At 39.3% G+C, this 16,722-nt stretch overlaps 1 protein-coding gene across 5 annotated transcripts in view; it reads right to left on the bottom strand.

Annotated features, from left to right (window-relative positions):
- Positions 1–16,722, bottom strand: part of MGAT5 (alpha-1,6-mannosylglycoprotein 6-beta-N-acetylglucosaminyltransferase) — a 357,980-nt gene that overhangs the window by 103,093 nt on the left and 238,165 nt on the right. For all 5 annotated transcript variants that reach the window (XM_036858870.1, XM_036858869.1, XM_036858871.1 and 2 more), the window contains one exon: positions 2,859–2,992. In XM_036858870.1, coding sequence (XP_036714765.1) covers positions 2,859–2,992 — 134 coding nt within the window. The remainder of the gene's footprint in view (positions 1–2,858; positions 2,993–16,722) is intronic.

The raw sequence follows: 16,722 nt of genomic DNA, 5'->3' as shown, positions 1-16,722 counted from the left end.
TACATGGTTCCAGAGTCAAAATAAAGTACGTTAAGAGACATCTAGCACAGGGAACTATTTTCAATATACTGCAATAAACCATAATGGGAAAGAATATAAAAAGGAATGTATATGTATATATAACTGAATCACTTTTCTGTACAGCAGGAATTAACACAACATTGTAAATCAACTATACTTCAATTAAAAAAAAGAGACATTTATTTTCTATCACTGTCCCTGCAAACCCTCCTCCAGTGGTAATCATTTTTATTAGCTTGTTATTCTTCCATTGTTTCTTTTGAAAACACAAGCACACTCATACACGTACACACACTTCCCTCCCCCCATACCCTTCTTATATAGAAGGGAGTGACTCCACATACCTTCCTGCACTTTGGTTTTTATCACTTAATATATCCTAGACATCTCCCTCCAGAGAGTGGAGTCTTCCCTCAGCCCTTTTGCACAGTTACACATGACTTCACTCTATCAATAGACCATATTATTCACTCAGTCCCCTATTAGGAACCTCTGGGTTATTGCCAGTCTTTTCCTAGTACAAATAGTGCCACAATAAATGGCCTTGTACACATACCATGTCTGACCTTTGCTCACTTATCTTTGGGATGGAATCCTAGATATGACCTTGTCAAAGGAAGGATGCCTAGGAAGCTATGCTAGACAGTGACAAATCCCCTTGCACAGGGGCAAGTGCCAGCTGGGCTGCATTCCCACTGCTTTCCCTAAGTCTCACCATAGGAAGAGCTGCGTTAGCAAACTTTCAGATTTTTGCCAATCTGATACGCGGGACATGGGATCTTGGTGAAGTTTTAAAATGCATTTCTCTTATCATGAGTGAGGTTAACATGTTTTCTTATATTGGGGGCAATACATTTCTTTTTTCTCCGAACTGCTTTTGCCCATTTCCTACTGGATTGTGGAATGTTTTCTTCTCAATTTCTAGAAGCTCTTTATACATTAGTGATATTAATCCTCTGCAACACAATTTGCTATGGTGTTATTTTTTTGTGTTGTTGATTTTGCCATACAGGTTTCTTTTTTTTTTTTTTTAGGCAGACAAATGTTATCAGTTTTGCCCCCGATTCCTGCTGAATTCTGAGTCAGTTAAGAAACTATCCCTTTCCCAGGTTAACAAGAATTAATCTATTTTTCCAACTTTAGTTATATTGTAAGCAGTGAATTGATTGCAATTCAATCAACCAACACTGCTGAAATCCTCCATTCATGGAGAATAAAAATAAGTTTTTTTGGACTCTGAATTCCAACATTCTAAAAGAGAACTTCCTTCTGGAAAAGCCTCCTATTTCTACGCCCCAGATATAGGGAAATACCATCCCACGGAGGGCATAGATATACCAAGTCATTTAAGTAGTTTTGGCCATTTTGGACACAGCTAACATTTTATGTATGTGAAGTGACACACAAGCCACTTCTTAGGTTATTTTGTGTCACCTCATCCCAGCCCCTCAAAGTCACACAGCAATGTCGATCCGAAGGTAACTCTAGCCATCTCTCACCATGCTGCCAGTCACCAAGCCCTATATTAGTTTGTCCCCTGAACTGCGCCCCAGTGACAGGCTACGATAGGATGACAGAGCTCCAGGAACGGTAATAATAATGTTTTAGATGCATACAGAGTACTCTCACACACCTCTCTGAGCTAAAATGAACATTTAAACATGAGCAGATTTTAAAAATCATTTCCCCATCTGCCACAGCCCTTCTTAATTCATCCTTCCTTCTCATACTTCACACCCAAGGATTAGTCCAATGTGTTCCTGCTGCACTTAGTGAACCCGACAAAAGGTCACCTTCAGATGGCTGCACGTGAGGGGGAAGGGTCAGTACATGGGGAAAAGGCACGGCAGAGGGCCTTGGGTCTTAAAGAAGGAAACAGATTCGCATCGCAGATCCTAATTCTAGGATGGAAATCTCTGGATTAAAATTATTCCGCTAATTTAGGAAAATGGAAATCTGCACTCTGAGTGTCCAGATGAACTGTTTAACTCGGGGGACCTTTCATTTCCAGAACAGGAATTCACCTCATCAAGGGGAATCACCAGGGTCTATGGACTTAAACAATAAATTCATTTTTGGCATGAATACTACAGGATTTGGTATTTGGGTTCACAGTCCTCAGCTAGTTATAAATGAAATGAAGCTACAGGCAGGTAGACTGATGGCAGCAACAAGAAATGGTGAATGTGGGAAAGGACACAGAAAATTGCTGAAAGGCTACAGTTAGGGCCAGCGGGTTCATCAACTTTTAGCCTGTCCACTACATCACTTCACAAAATAATCACTGCTTGTGGCAACATGGACACCACGTGAGCAAGAGAGGGTGAGATTTCATCCTAGGCCCAAGGTTTAAGAAGCCAGTAAGGTATGAAACAGTTTTAAATCGTTCCATTTTTGAAAAGACTGACTGTTTTTTTCTTTACAAAGTTTGATGCTTAAATAATGAAGGTTTAATTATTTGGGAAATATATGCACATGGAAGACCTCATTCCTCTTGAATCACCAAGTGGACCATGAACAGTGTCTGTGTCGCATGAAGCATGTTTACTGCCTGCCAAAGTCCATCCAAAGTCCTTTCCCAGATGGTTTCCAGTGATACCTCATATTGCATATTTTTCTCCAGAACATTTCTAAGGCTTTTTACGAAATGTTCACATAGCCTTTCAATCCCGGTTTTAAAAAAAATCCAGTTATTCCCAAGAAAAAGGTTCCACAGCACCCATGTCTACAGCTAAGGGCTCTGGGAATCACAACTGAAAATACATGGTGGCCTCATTTCTCTCCCCATTTGTCTTTGGCAGCATTCTGGAAAGTAGAGGTGAGACACAACTACTCACGGAACATGGTGTAAAACTGCTGCGGGTTCAGGTTCCACTTGCCCCAGGGGGTCTTGTGGCCTTTCAACTGGGCATAGTTGGCATGGTTGAACTCTGGTTCTGTGCCGAATGAGTCCAGGACACGCAGCATGCACCTGAAAGATAAAAGACGCCATGGGTAAAACTACAACCTTGACCCCAAACTCAAAGAAACAAAAGCTCTACCTCCTCAGGGACCACCAAGGAGGGACAAATCCTTTAAACTGAATGCCACTGGGCAAGAATTGAGAGGTTTTACACTAGCATGTCTACCAAACATCCCCACATGTGACTTCCGAGCCAGAGCCATCACACAGCTCATACAATCTGCTTTAGATGAGTTGACTAATCACAGAAGATGCTCAAATACCAGCGAAATAAAAAGCTCCCAAAAGCTGGAACTGCAGACTGCCATGGTCACTGCTGTACCGCTAGCCTGGGCTGAGCATACAGTGGTGCCTAATGAACAACTGTGGAAGAAATAAAGAACTACCATTTTTAGAGGTTACTATGTCCCCCCAAATTCATACGCTGAAATCCTAAGGAGGTGGTATTAGTAAATGGGCCTTTGGGAGGTGATAAGGTCATGAGGGTGGAGCCCTCATAAATAGGAATAGTGCTTTTATAAAAGAAATTCCACAGAACTCCCTAGCGCCTTCCACCGTATGAAGATACAATGAGAAGTCTGCGACCTCACCTGACCACGCTGGCACCCCGACCTCACACTTTCAGCCTCCCAAGATGTGAGCAATACACTTCTGCTATTTATAAGCCATCCAGGCTGTGATGATTTGGTACAGCAGCCTGGGCAGACTGAGACGGAGGTCTTATTCTGCTTAGAGCGCATGGCATGTCCTGTTCTCCTTCAACAATTATTCAAGATTTTCATCAACTAACTACAGTACGTGATTTTAGGTAAAGCTTAGAATCTCACTCAATAGGCAGTGGTGATTTTTATGTATTTGGTAGTAAGAGGGCATTATTGTTTTCTCCCAGAGCTCAAAAAGAAGTGACACTGAAAACGTTTTGTTTGGCAATTCCACAAAAGCCTTAGAACAGCATCAACCAAACCTGGTCTATTGCCTGTTTTTGTATGGCCTTCTAGCTAAGAATGTTCTTTACATTTTTAAATGGTTAAAAAAAAAAAAAAGGGAGAATACTTTGTGATGAGAAAATTATATGGAATTCAACTTTTCAGTGTTCAAAAATAAAGTTTTATTTGAACTAGCCAAACCTAGTTGTTTCTGTATGTCTGTGACTGATTTCACACAGTAGCAGGAGACTTTGGTAACTGCAACAGAGACCACATGGCCAAGCAAAGCCTAAAATATTTACTCTCTGGCTTTTTACAGAAAAAGCCTTCTGACCACTGTTTTGGAGAACATAAAGAATGACCAATCGGAAGAAAGGAATCAATACTAAAACAGAATTTATTGATTTTGGTTACATTTATTTCATCACTGATTCTCAAAACACTGATGTAAATTTAACTCATGACTGGCCAATGGAAAAGCACTATTTTCTGTTGTTATGTATCAGTAATAATTCTGAATGGCTCTTACTGGACCAATAAGCATAAAAGTAAATAAAGATAGAGCCCACATTTTAGAATCAGATGATGGCAATGACTTTTAAGCATCTGATTCACTTTCTTTCTTCCTTTCCCCACTAGGAGGAAGTCCATCTTCCAATTATTTTTACATCAATGCATATTGCAGAAGAAAAGAATGCAAACACCAGATTGGATTTTCCAGGAAGAGCAACAGTAAACTGTCATTTTAGTGTGATGATTTTCACATCAGAGATCAGCACCATTTGTCTAGACAAGGAAGAAAAGAAAGAGGGGAGGCAAGGTGGAAGGAGTGTGGGCCAGGACCACAAAGTAAAATACAAACTGACCACAGAAACAGTGTCCTTCTTTTGGATTCCCATGTGGCTCTCAAGGAGCATTCAATCCTCACAATGACTAGATATATATGTATAAATAACTGAATCACTTTGCTGTACACCTGACACTAACACAACACTGTAAAACAACTATACTTCAATTAAAAAAAAAAAAAAGAAAGAAAACAGCTGGGATGATGGTGAGCGCTGCAAAGGTCACTACAGGAGAGGGGCGGAGGGGATGGAGGGACACACCCTGACAACTGGGGCTGGGGAAGGTTCAGCTCCCACAAGGGGACGGAGCTGGGATTCAAAGGTAAGAGCGCCCTGAGCAGGCGCAGCAGGGAGAAACAGGCCACCCTCATCAGAGAAACCTTTGCCGTGAAGTCTCTGGCTACCTCCATTTGTTTGTAATTGACTGACCGTCTCTAGCTTGTGACTCTATTTTTAACTTGGAGTTTTACTGGTGTTATTGTAAATTTGGATAACTAAAAGAAACCCTGATGAGTAAAGATGCCTGGCGGGAGCCTAACTCCTGAAATCGTGGACTTTGATTACATGGGGCCTATATGTACGCTACGTAAGGCTGGCTTCTGCTCAATGGAAGGCTACGGAATGAATGACGGGCTGCGTGAGATACTTATAACTCTACACGCTTATACCTGAAGCTTTGGTGTGGGAGTTGTCTGTTTTTTTTTTAGCTTATCTGGGTTTGTCTTATAAACCCAAGGCAGGAGGCTGATCTCTGTCTGTGACAGAGGAGCCTGAACATTACAGTTTTCTCTCTTCAGTCACTTTCTACACCTGTGTGTTTTGGAATTGGGTGTGTGCCATTAGTATTGATGCTCTTCCTCTAATGTCTTTTGGGTGTCTGGAGCATCAAGAACAGACTGATGACTTAATAAGATATTTGCCTCACTGCCCGAGGCAGCTGGCCTCCTAACAGGGCTGGCTGCAGCAATGCCAAAGGATTCCTGGAACATTCTCTCTGCACTAAGCCACACTATTACGAGATGGATGCTCACAACCTCCTTGTCAGGACCTACTTTCTAATTTGGAGTTTGATGTAAAACACGGTATATCTTGGATTATCTGCATCTCACTTTCCTGTGTGTTCTCCATACTCAGCAAAGGCCTCACAGGAAGCAAAATGGATATGAGTTTTGCAGTACCTAGCAGAATACTAGTCGCATGTAGTTATTTAATAAATGTTTCATTGAATGTCCTGGGTCCCTATATAAATTGGACAGAATTTATAAATATTTTTCCAAGATCAACAGGACTCATAGATTTGCTCCTAAATAAAAAAACCAAATGATAACTTTACATTTAACAGAATTCTTATCATCTTCCATCACCCAAGATGAATACAGAGAGCGCCGAAAATTTCTAATCTTTAAAAGGGAAAGAAATGGATAAGAAACTTTCTAGAGGACCTGCTTGGCCTTTGGATGAGATCTTAGCTGCATCAGACCACAAAGACGGCAGCACTAAAGTCCTAACAGACCTCCTGCCAGCTAATATCACTAACACAGATGATTTATTAAAGAAAGGAGGGATAAAACATTACACTCTTCCATAAAATCCCCGCAGAGAAAATATGCCTTTTCATCCAACAAGAACCAAATACCAATGAATGGCGACCATTTTAATAATAAAATCATCCTTTTTAAGTGACCTAAATGCTACCACTGAGAATGTATTTCCATCCAAACAGCCCTTCTTAATCATGAGAATATGTAAGTCTAGGGACGCTCAGTTCCTTCTGCACATTTATCAGACGCCTGCCACTCACAAAACGCCAGAGAAAAACAGCTCTTTCTTTTTTTTAATGCTGTAGCTAAAAAGAAAAAAAAAACGTTTGTTTATTTACAAGGCCTATTAGCAAGAAGAAATATGGTTACTCCCATATAGTGGAGAACATTTATGGCAGCCCATGATTCATGAAGATTTCAAAAAACCAACAAACCAAAAAACAGGAAGAACCTGATGCAGAAGGTAGAGTGCTATCCTGGACCAAACCCAGATTTTTATCTTGCTTTTTAAAGAAACTGCAGGCACACCTCACTTTATTGTGCTTCACATTTTTGCACTTCGCAGATACTACATTTTTTACGAATTAAAGGTTTGTGGCAACCCTGCATTATCAGAGGTTGGTTAGCATTTTTTAGCAATAAAGTATATAAACTTTTTTTTCCCTTTCCAGTTTTATATTGAAATATAATTGACACACAGCACGGAATACGTTTCAGGTGTACAGCATAATGATTTGATTTATATACAACATGGAATGACTACCACAAGTTTAGTGAACAACCATCATCGTATAGATACAAAATAAAATTTTTTTTCCTTGTGATAAGAACTCTTGGGTTGTACTTACTTATCTTATAGCTGCAAGTTTATACCTTTTGACTACCACCCCCCAACTCCCCCTCCCCCGACCCCCTGCCTCTGGTAACCACAAATCTGATCTCCTTTTGCATGAGTTTGTCTTTGTTTTCGAAGTATAATTGACCTATAGCACAATGCCAGTTCCTGGTGCGTAGTATAGTGATTCCGTATTTCTGTACATTACAAAATGATCACCATAAGTCTAGTTACCATCTGTCACCATACAAAGATATTACAATATTATTGATTATATTCTCACACTGTGCATTTCATATCTGTGAAAGGATTTTTTAAATTAAGGTATGTACTTTGGGGTACATGTGTCCTTTATACAATGGAATATTACTCAGCCATAAAAAGGAACGAAACTGGGTCATTTGTAGAGATGTGGATGGACCTAGAGTCTGTCATACAGAGTGAAGTAAGCCAGAAAGAGAAAAACAAATATCATATATTAACGCATATATGTGGAATCTAGAAAAATGGTACAGATGAACCTATTTGTAGGGCAGGAATAGAGATGTAGACGTAGAGAACGGACATGTGGACACATGGGGGGAAGGGGAGGGTGGGACGAATTGGGAGATTAGGCTTGACATAAATACACTACCATGTGTAAAATAGATAGCTAGCGGGAACATGCTGCATAGCACAGGGAGCTCAGCTCGGTGCTGTGTGACAACCTAGATGGGTGGGATGGGTGGGGGGGGTGGGGTGGGAGGGAGGTCCAAGAGGGAGGGGATATAGGTATACATATAGCTGATTCACTTCATTGTACAGCAGAAACTAACACAACATTGTAAAGCAATTATGCTCCAATAAATAAATAAATAAATAAAGGTGTATATATATATATATATATATTTAATACATAATGCTGTTGCACACAATAGACTACAGTATAGTATAAACATAACTTTTATGTGCACTGGGAAACCAAACATATTGTGTGACTCACTTTACTGTGATACTCGCTTTATTGTAGTGGCCTGGAGTCAAACCTTCAGTATCTTCGAGGTCTGCCTGTATATCCAAAAGGCAATGAAAAGTGGGTAGTCTCCTCTCAATGAATCCCTTTCCTCTGCCCAAGACCATTTCACTGCCCAGTGAGAAAATCACTGCCACTGCAAAGAAATTCTACAACAATGGGTGTTCCCCCTGACTCTGTTTTTGAGAAGATTCTTAATATTTTGAATTTTCATTTTTTTCTTTTCCATTATGGTTTATTACAGGATATTGAATATACGTTCCTGTGCTATAAAATAGGACCTGTTGTTTATCCATTCTGTATATAATAGTTTGCATCTGCTCATCCCAAACTGCCAGTCCATCCCTCCCCCACCCTCACCCCCAACCCCCAGCAACCACAAGTGTGTTCTCTATGTCTGTAAGTCTGTTCTGTAGATAAGTTCATTTGTATCATATTTTAATTAATTAATTAATTTTTAAAAATTAACTTATTTTTGGCTGCATTGGGTCTTCATTGCTGTGCACAGGCTTTCTCTAGTTGTGGCAAGCGGGGGCTACTCTTTGTTGTGGTGTGCAGGCTTCTCATTGTCGTGGCTTCTCTTGTTGCGGAGCATGGGCTCTAGGCACGCGGGCTTCAGTAGTTGTGGCATGCTGGCTCAGTAGTTGTGGCTCGCGGGCTCTAGAGCGCAGGCTCAGTAGTTGTGGCACACGGGCTTAGTTGCTCTGTGGCATGTGGGATCTTCCTGGACCAAGGCTCAAACCCGTGTCCCCAGCATTGGCAGGTGGATTCCTAACCACTGCGCCACCAGGGAAGCCCCCGTGTCATATTTTAGATTCCACATATAAGTGATATCATATGGTATTTGTCTTTCTCTTTCTCACTTACTTTGCTTAGATTTGATGATAATCTCTAGGTCCATCCATATAGCTGCGAAATGCATTACCATTAAGTGCCCAACATACAAACCTTCAAGTTGCAAACTTTCAAAGATGAGAATATATTATAAACCTATTACAGTACAATACTATATAGCCGATTGAGTTAGTTGGGTACCTAGGCTAACTTTGTTGGACTTATGAACAAATCGGACTTACGAATGCGCTCTCGGAATGGAACTCGTTGGTATGTAGGGGACTTACTGTATTTCATTCTTTTTCATGGCTGAGTAATATTCCATTGTAAGTATATACCACATCTTCTTTATCCATTCATACGTTGATGGACATTTAGGTTGTTTCCATGTCTTGGCTATTGCAAATAGTGCTGCTATGAACATAGGGGTGCAGGTATCTTTTTGAATTAAGAGTTTTGTCCGGATATATGCCCAGGAGTGGGACTGTTGGATCATGTGGCAACTCTAGTTTTAGTTTTCTGAGGAATCTCCATACCGTTCTCCATAGTGGCTGCACTAAATTACATTCCCACCCTCAGTGTAAGAGGGTTCCCTTTTCTCCACACCTTCTCCAGCATTTGTTATTTATAGACTTTTTAACGATGGCCATTCTGACTGGTGTGAGGTGGTACCTCACTGTTGTTTTCATTTGCATTTCTCTAATAATTACTGATGTTGAGCATCCTTTCAGGTGCCTACTGGCCATCTGTATGTCTTCTTTGGAGAAATGTCTATTCAGGTCTTTTGCCCATTTTTTGATTGGGTTGTTAGATTAATCCCTTATTGAACACATCATTTGCAAGTATTTTCTCCCGGTCTGTAGGCTGTCTTTTCATTTTGTTTATGGTTTCCCTTGCTGTGCAAAAGCTTATAAGTTTAATTAGGTTGCATTTGTTTATTTTTGCTTTTATTTCTATTGCCTTGGGAGACTGACCTAAGAAAACATTGCTACAATTTATGTCAGAGAATGTTTTGCCTATGTTCTCTTCCAAGAGTTTAATGGTATCGTGCCTTGTATTTAATCCTTTAAGCCACTTTGAGTTTATTTTTGTGTATGGTGTGAGGGTGTGTTCTAGCTTCACCGATTTACATGCAGCTGTCCAACTTTTCCAACACCACTTGCTGAAGAGACTGTCTTTTCCCCACTGTAGATTCTTGCCTCCTTTGTTGAAGATTAATTGACCGTAGGTGTGCGGGTTTATTTCTGGGCTCTCGGTTCTGTTCCACTGATCCATATGTCTGTTTTTGTGCCAATACCATGTTGTTTTGATTACTGTAGCCCTGTAGTATTGTCTGAAGTCTGGGAGGGTTATGCCTCCTGCTTTGTTCTTTTTCCTTAGGATTGTTTTGACAATTCTGGGTCTTTTATGGCTCCATATAAATTCTAGGATTATTTGTTCTAGTAATGTGAAAAATGTCATGGGTAATTTCATACGGATCAAATTAAATCTGTAGATTGCTTTGGGTATTATGGCCACTTTAACAATATTATGAATTTTCATTTCTTTCAATTCTAAAGGACTTCCAATCTGGAATAACCTTGGACATTAAAGTTAATAATAAACTATACTAAACTATAAACTAACCTGAAATGGAGAAACCTAGGTCAGGCCATTAAGGATGCATTTATTGGTTAAGTTAAAGAACACATCAAAACATCTCTTTACAGAATAACGATAGAAAAGAAACATATGAAGGGATTTCCAAGTTGTACTAACTGAAAGATTTCAGAGTGCTCTCTTAGGAAGGTGATTCAAAATGTAGGTCAATATATACTACCAGTTGGTAAAGCTGGTAGTAATTTCATGATTTTTACCCAAATTCATGACCATTGACACTATTAAATAATTATGATGTTTAGTTAAATGCATTCACCTTTTAAAATTTATTGGAAACTTTTATACAAATAAAAGGCAGTATCAACTGTAATAAATGGAAGACACAAAAAAGCATATTACTCTTCTTCCCTTTTTTTGTGATTATTTTTTTAGACTATACTCTGTTAAAAGTTACTACAAAATAATGCCTATAATTCCCTGTGCTTATCTATTTTATACATAGTCATTTGTATCTCAATACAATACCCCTATCTTGCCCCATGTCCCTTTCCTCTCCCCACTGGTAACCACTAGTTTGTTTTCTGTATCTGTGAGTCTGTTTCTGTTTTGCTGAATACATTCATTTTATTTTTTAGATTTGGCATATAAGTGATATCATACCACATGTGTCTTTCTCTGTCTGACTTATTTCAGTAAGCATAATATCCTCTAGGTCCATTGATATTGCTGCAAATGGAAGAATTTCATTCTTTTTTTTATCATTGAGTAGTATTCCACTGTATATATATGCCACTTCTTCTTTATCAATTTGTCTATTGAAGGACCCTTGGGTTGTTTCCATACCTTGGCTATTGAAAATAGTGCTGATATGAACACTGGGGTGCACATATCTTTCTGAATTAGTGTTTTCAACTTTTTTGGATATACACCACAGCAGTGGAATTGCTGCATCATATGGTAGTTCTTTTTTAGTTTTTTGAGGAACCTTCATACTGTTTTCATAGCAGCTACACCAATTTACTTTCCCACCATGCTGTTTGGGTTACTAAAGCTTTGTAGTATAGACCAGCGGTCCCCAACCTTTTTGACACCAGGGACCGGTTTCGTGGAAGACAATTTTTCCACAGATCAGGGATGGGGATGGTTCAGGCTATAATGCGAGTGATGGGAGTGGCAGATGAAGCTTCACTCACTCACCTGCCTGCTGCTCACCTCCTGCTGTGTGGCCTGGTTCCTAGCAGGTTGCAGACCAGGACTGGTCTGCAGCCTGGGGGTCAGGGATCCGTGGTATACGCTGAATGAAGTCAGGAAGCGAAATACCTCCAGCTTTGTTCTTTTTCCTTGGACTGCTTGGGAATTCAGGGTCTTTTGTGGTTCCATATAAATTTTAGGAATATTTGTTCTAGTTCTGTGAAAAATGTTATGGGTATTTTGACAGGGATCACATTAAATCTGTAGATTGCTTTGAGTGGCATGGCCATGTTAAAAATATTAATTCTTCCAATCCAAGAGCTCAGGGTATCTTTCCATTTCTTTGTATCATCTTCATTTTCCTTCATCAATGTTTTACAGTTTTCAGAGTATAGGTTTTTCACCTCCTTGGTTAAGTTTATTCCTAGGAATTTTATACTTTTTGAAGCGATTTTAAACAGGATTGTTTTTTTTTACTCTTTCTGATAGTTCATTATTAATGTATAGAAAAGCAACAGATTTCTGTATATTGATCTTATATCCTAAAACTTCTCTGAATTTATTAGCTCTAATAGTTTTTTGGTGGAGATTTAAGGGTTTTCTACATAAAGTATTATGTCATCTGCAAATAGGGACAGATTTACTTATTTCCTTCCAGTTTGGATGCTTTTTATTTCTTTTTTTTGTCTGACTATTGTGGCTAGGACTTCTAATACTACGTTAAATTGAAGTGGCGAGAGGAGGCATCCTTGTCTAGTTCCTAAATTTAGAGGAAAGGCTTTCACCTTTTCAACACTGAGTATGATGTTAGCTGTGGGTTTGTCATAAATGGCCTTTATTATGCTGAGATATGTTACATCTATAACCAATTTGATGAGCGTTTTTACCATAAATGGATGTTGTTTTGTCAACTGCTTTTTCTACATCTAGTGAGATGATCATGTGATTTTTATCCTTTTGTTTGTTAATGTGGTATATATCACATTGAATGATTTGTGAATATTGATTGAACCATCCTTGTGTCCCTGGAATAAATCTCATTTGATCATGGTGTATGATTCTTTTTATATAATGTTGGATTTGGTTTGCTAATATACTGTTGAGGATTTTTGCATCTATATTCATCAAAGGTATTGGCCTGTGATTTTCTTTTTTTGTAGTGTCTTTTCTGGTTTTTGTATCAGGGTAATGGTGGAATTATAGAATGAATTTGGAAGTGTTCCCTCCTCTTCAATTTTTTTTTTGAAATAGTTTGAGAAGGGTAAGTATTAGTTTTTCTTTATGTGTTTGGTAGAATTCCCCTGTGAGGCTGCCTAGTCCTAGACTTTTGTTTGCTGGGAGTTTTTTTTTGTTTTGTTTTACAAATTCAATTTCACTACTAGTGATCGGTCTGTTCAAATGGTCTGTTTCTTCTTGATTTAGTCTTGGCGTGTTGTATGTTTCTAGAAACGTGTCCATTTCTTATAGGTTGTTCACTTTGTTGGCATTTAACTGTTCATAGTACTCTTATGATTTTTTGGATCCCTGCTGTACTGGTTATTCCTCCTCTTTCATTTCTTCTTTTGTTTATTTGGGTCCTCTTTCTTTTCTTCTTGGTGAGGCTGGATAAAGGTTTATCAATTTTATTTAACTTTTCAAAAAACTAGCTCTTGGTTTCATTGGTCTTTTCTATTGTTTTGGTCTCTATTTTATTTATTTCCTCTCTGATCTTTATTATTTCCCAACCTCTGCTGACTTTGGGTTTTGTTCTCCTTTTTCTAATTCTTTTAGGTGGTAAGTGAGGTTGTTTGAGAATTTTCTTGTTTCTTGAGGAAGGCTCGTATCACCATAAACTTCCCTCTTTGAACTGCTTTTGCTGCATCCCAGACATTTTAGAGATTGTATTTCCATTTTCATTTGTCTCAAGGTATTTTCTGACTTCTCTTTTTTTCTTTGATCCATTGGTTTTTTTAGTAGCATGTTGTTTAGTCTCCTGTGTTTGTTCTTTTCCATTTTTCTTTCTGCCATTGATTTCTAGTTTCATACCGTTGGGGTCAGAAAAAATGCTTGATATAATTTCTATCCTCTTGAACTTGTTGAGACTTGTTTTGTGGCCTAGCATGTGATTTATCCTGGAGATGTTCCATGTACACTTGAAAAGAATGTGTATTCTGCTGTTTTCAGATGTGATGACCTGTAGATATCTATTAAGTCCAACTGCTCTATTGTGTCATTTAAGATCACTGTTGCCTTACTGATTTTTGGTCTGGATGATCTGTCCATTGATGTAAGAGGGGTGTTAAAGTCCCCTACTATTATTGTCAATCTCTCCCTTTATGTCTGTTAGTATTTGCTTTATGTATTTGGGTGCTCCTGTACTGGATGCATACATGTTAACTGGTGTACTACCTTCTTCTTGTATTGATCCCTTTATCATTATATAATGCTCTTCTTTTTCTTTTATTATAGGCTTTGTTTTAAAAGTCTATTTTGTCTGATATGAATATTGCTACTCCAATTTCTTGCCATTTCTGTTTGCATGAAATATCTTTTTCCATCCCCTCACTTTCAGTCTGTGTGTGTCTTTAGCTTTAAAGTGAGTATCTTGTAGGCAGCATTTAGATGGATCTTTTTAAAATCCAATCAGCCACCCTATGTGTTTTGATTGGAGCATTTAGTGCAACGATATTTAAAGTAATTATCGATAGATATGTACTTACTGCCATTTTATTACTTGTTTTCTGGTTGTTTTTTTGTAGTTCTCTGTTCTTCTTCTTTTTGTTTCTTCCCTTGTGGTTTGATGATTTTCTTTAGTAGTATGCTTCTGTTCCTTTCTTTATATGTTTTGCGTATCTATTGTAGGTTTTGGATTTGTGATTACCATGGGGTTCTATGTTGACCTGTAACTATATCTACTTGTTTTAAATTGGTATTCATTTAAGTTCAAACTCATTCTAAAAGATCTGTATTTTTTACTCCCCTCTGCCACATTTTGTGTTTTTGATGTCATATTTTAATCTTCATGCTTCTCCTCTTATTATTATAGCTATAGTTGCTTTTATAATTTTTTTGTCTTTTAATCTTCATACTGGCTTATTTAACTGGTTGATCTTTAGTCCTTACTATATATGTGGCTTCCCCAGTGGGATTTTCCCTTTCCTATAGATTCTTACTTTTTTTCCACTTAGCGAAGACCCTTTAACATTTCTTTTAGGGTTGGTTCAGTATTGATGAACTCTTAGTTTTTGCTTGTCTGAGCTCTTTATCGCTCCTATTCTAAGTGATAATCTTGTTGGGTAGCATATCCTAGGTTGCAGGTTCTTCCCTTTCAGCACTTTGAATATATCATGCCACTCCCTTCTGGCTTGCAAAGTTTCTGCAGAAAAATCAGCAGATAGCCTTATGGGGTTCCACTGTATGACTTATTTTTCTCTTGCTGCCTTTAGAATTCTCTCTTTAACTTTTGTCATTTTAATTATGATATGTCTTGATGTGGGTCTGTTTGGGTTCATCTTGATTGGGACCCTTTGTGCTTCCTGTACATGGATATCTGTTTCCTTCTTCAGATTTGGAATGTTTTCAGCCATAATTTCCTCAAATACATTTTAGATCTCCTTTTCTCTCCCCCTTTGAGACACCTATAATGTGAATGTTGGTAGACTTAATGTAATCCCAGAGATGCCTTAAACTGTTCTCATTTTTTTAAATTTGTTTTTCTTTTTGCTGCTCTGATTGGGCAATTTCCATTATTCTGTCTTCCAGACGACTTAGGTGTACTTCTATATCACTTAGTCTATTATTCATCCCTTCTAGTGTGTCTTTTTTTTTTATTTCACTTATTGAATTCTTCATTTTTGATTGGGTCTTTTTTATACTTTCTAGTTCCTGGTTAAAACTCTGTTTTCATCTACTCTTTACTCTAGTTCAGTTAACATTCTTATTACCAATGCTTTGAATTCTTTATCCAGTAATTTGTTTATTTCTGTTTCATTATTTTTTCAGGGGTTTTCTCCTGTTCTTTTGATTGAGACCACTTCCTCTGCCTTTTCATTTTGCTAAACTTTCTCTGCCTCTGTGAATTTATGTGAAAAAGTTACCTACCGCAGTCTTGAAGGGGTGTTCTTACATGGGAGTACCCCTATACAGACTGCGTGTGCCCAGTGCCTTTGGTGGGAGAGCTGGATTTGATGTGAATGCAAGTCACCCTTTCCTCAGGGTTTGCTGGCAGCTATCACCTTGGTATGGGTGGGGCTGGGGATGAAGGGGCCAGAGCTGAAGGCGGGTGTGAGGTGGGGCTTCCTCTCTGCTTGGTGGCCATCACCTCCCTATCAGGGGTGGAGTCTGATACCAAGTTGCTGAAGTAGAAGCCCTGAGGTTCAGGCCCGAGCTGGCTCTGTTCCTTTAAGTGTGTGCTTTCCCTTCTCCCAGCACTGGGACCCTTACCCCAGAGGGTGAGGGAGTGCTGAAGCAAGGGCAGAGGGTGCAGGCTCTCAGCTTGTGCAGCTTGACCACAGAGATCTGAGCTGTCTCCAGTGCACTGTCTGTACAGGCACCAACAATTGTTTCCCTCGCTCTGCTCAGATGCAGCCTCGGGTCCAAGTACCCTTTGCCCCTCACAGTCATTCACCACCCCCAATCTCCTCCATCCCTGCTTTGCTGCGGCACCCTTGGCAGTTGGAGCCTGCGTGACCTCTCAGCATGTATCGGAGGGTGAGTTGTGGTTGAGTGGCTGCCATCAGAGGTCGGGGCTGCTTCTGATGCACTGCTTGAGTAAGTGCCAACAATGGCCACTGCCTCCCCCACTGCCCAGGCTCCATCCTGGGACCAGGTCGCCTCTGTGTCCCACAGTCTTCTCTCTCTCGTTGTGGCCACCCCAGCTCCAGTGCCATCTTGTGACATGGAGTAAGTGGGGCTAGAGCATTTGCTGGGCTAGGGCTGGAACGTGCTGAGGCAGTTGCAGGAAACCTCTGTCCA

This window comes from Balaenoptera musculus, chromosome 7 (genome assembly GCF_009873245.2).
Source record: "Balaenoptera musculus isolate JJ_BM4_2016_0621 chromosome 7, mBalMus1.pri.v3, whole genome shotgun sequence".
Taxonomy (NCBI): Eukaryota; Metazoa; Chordata; class Mammalia; order Artiodactyla; family Balaenopteridae; genus Balaenoptera; species Balaenoptera musculus.
This window is presented reverse-complemented; position numbering and strand designations above follow the sequence as displayed.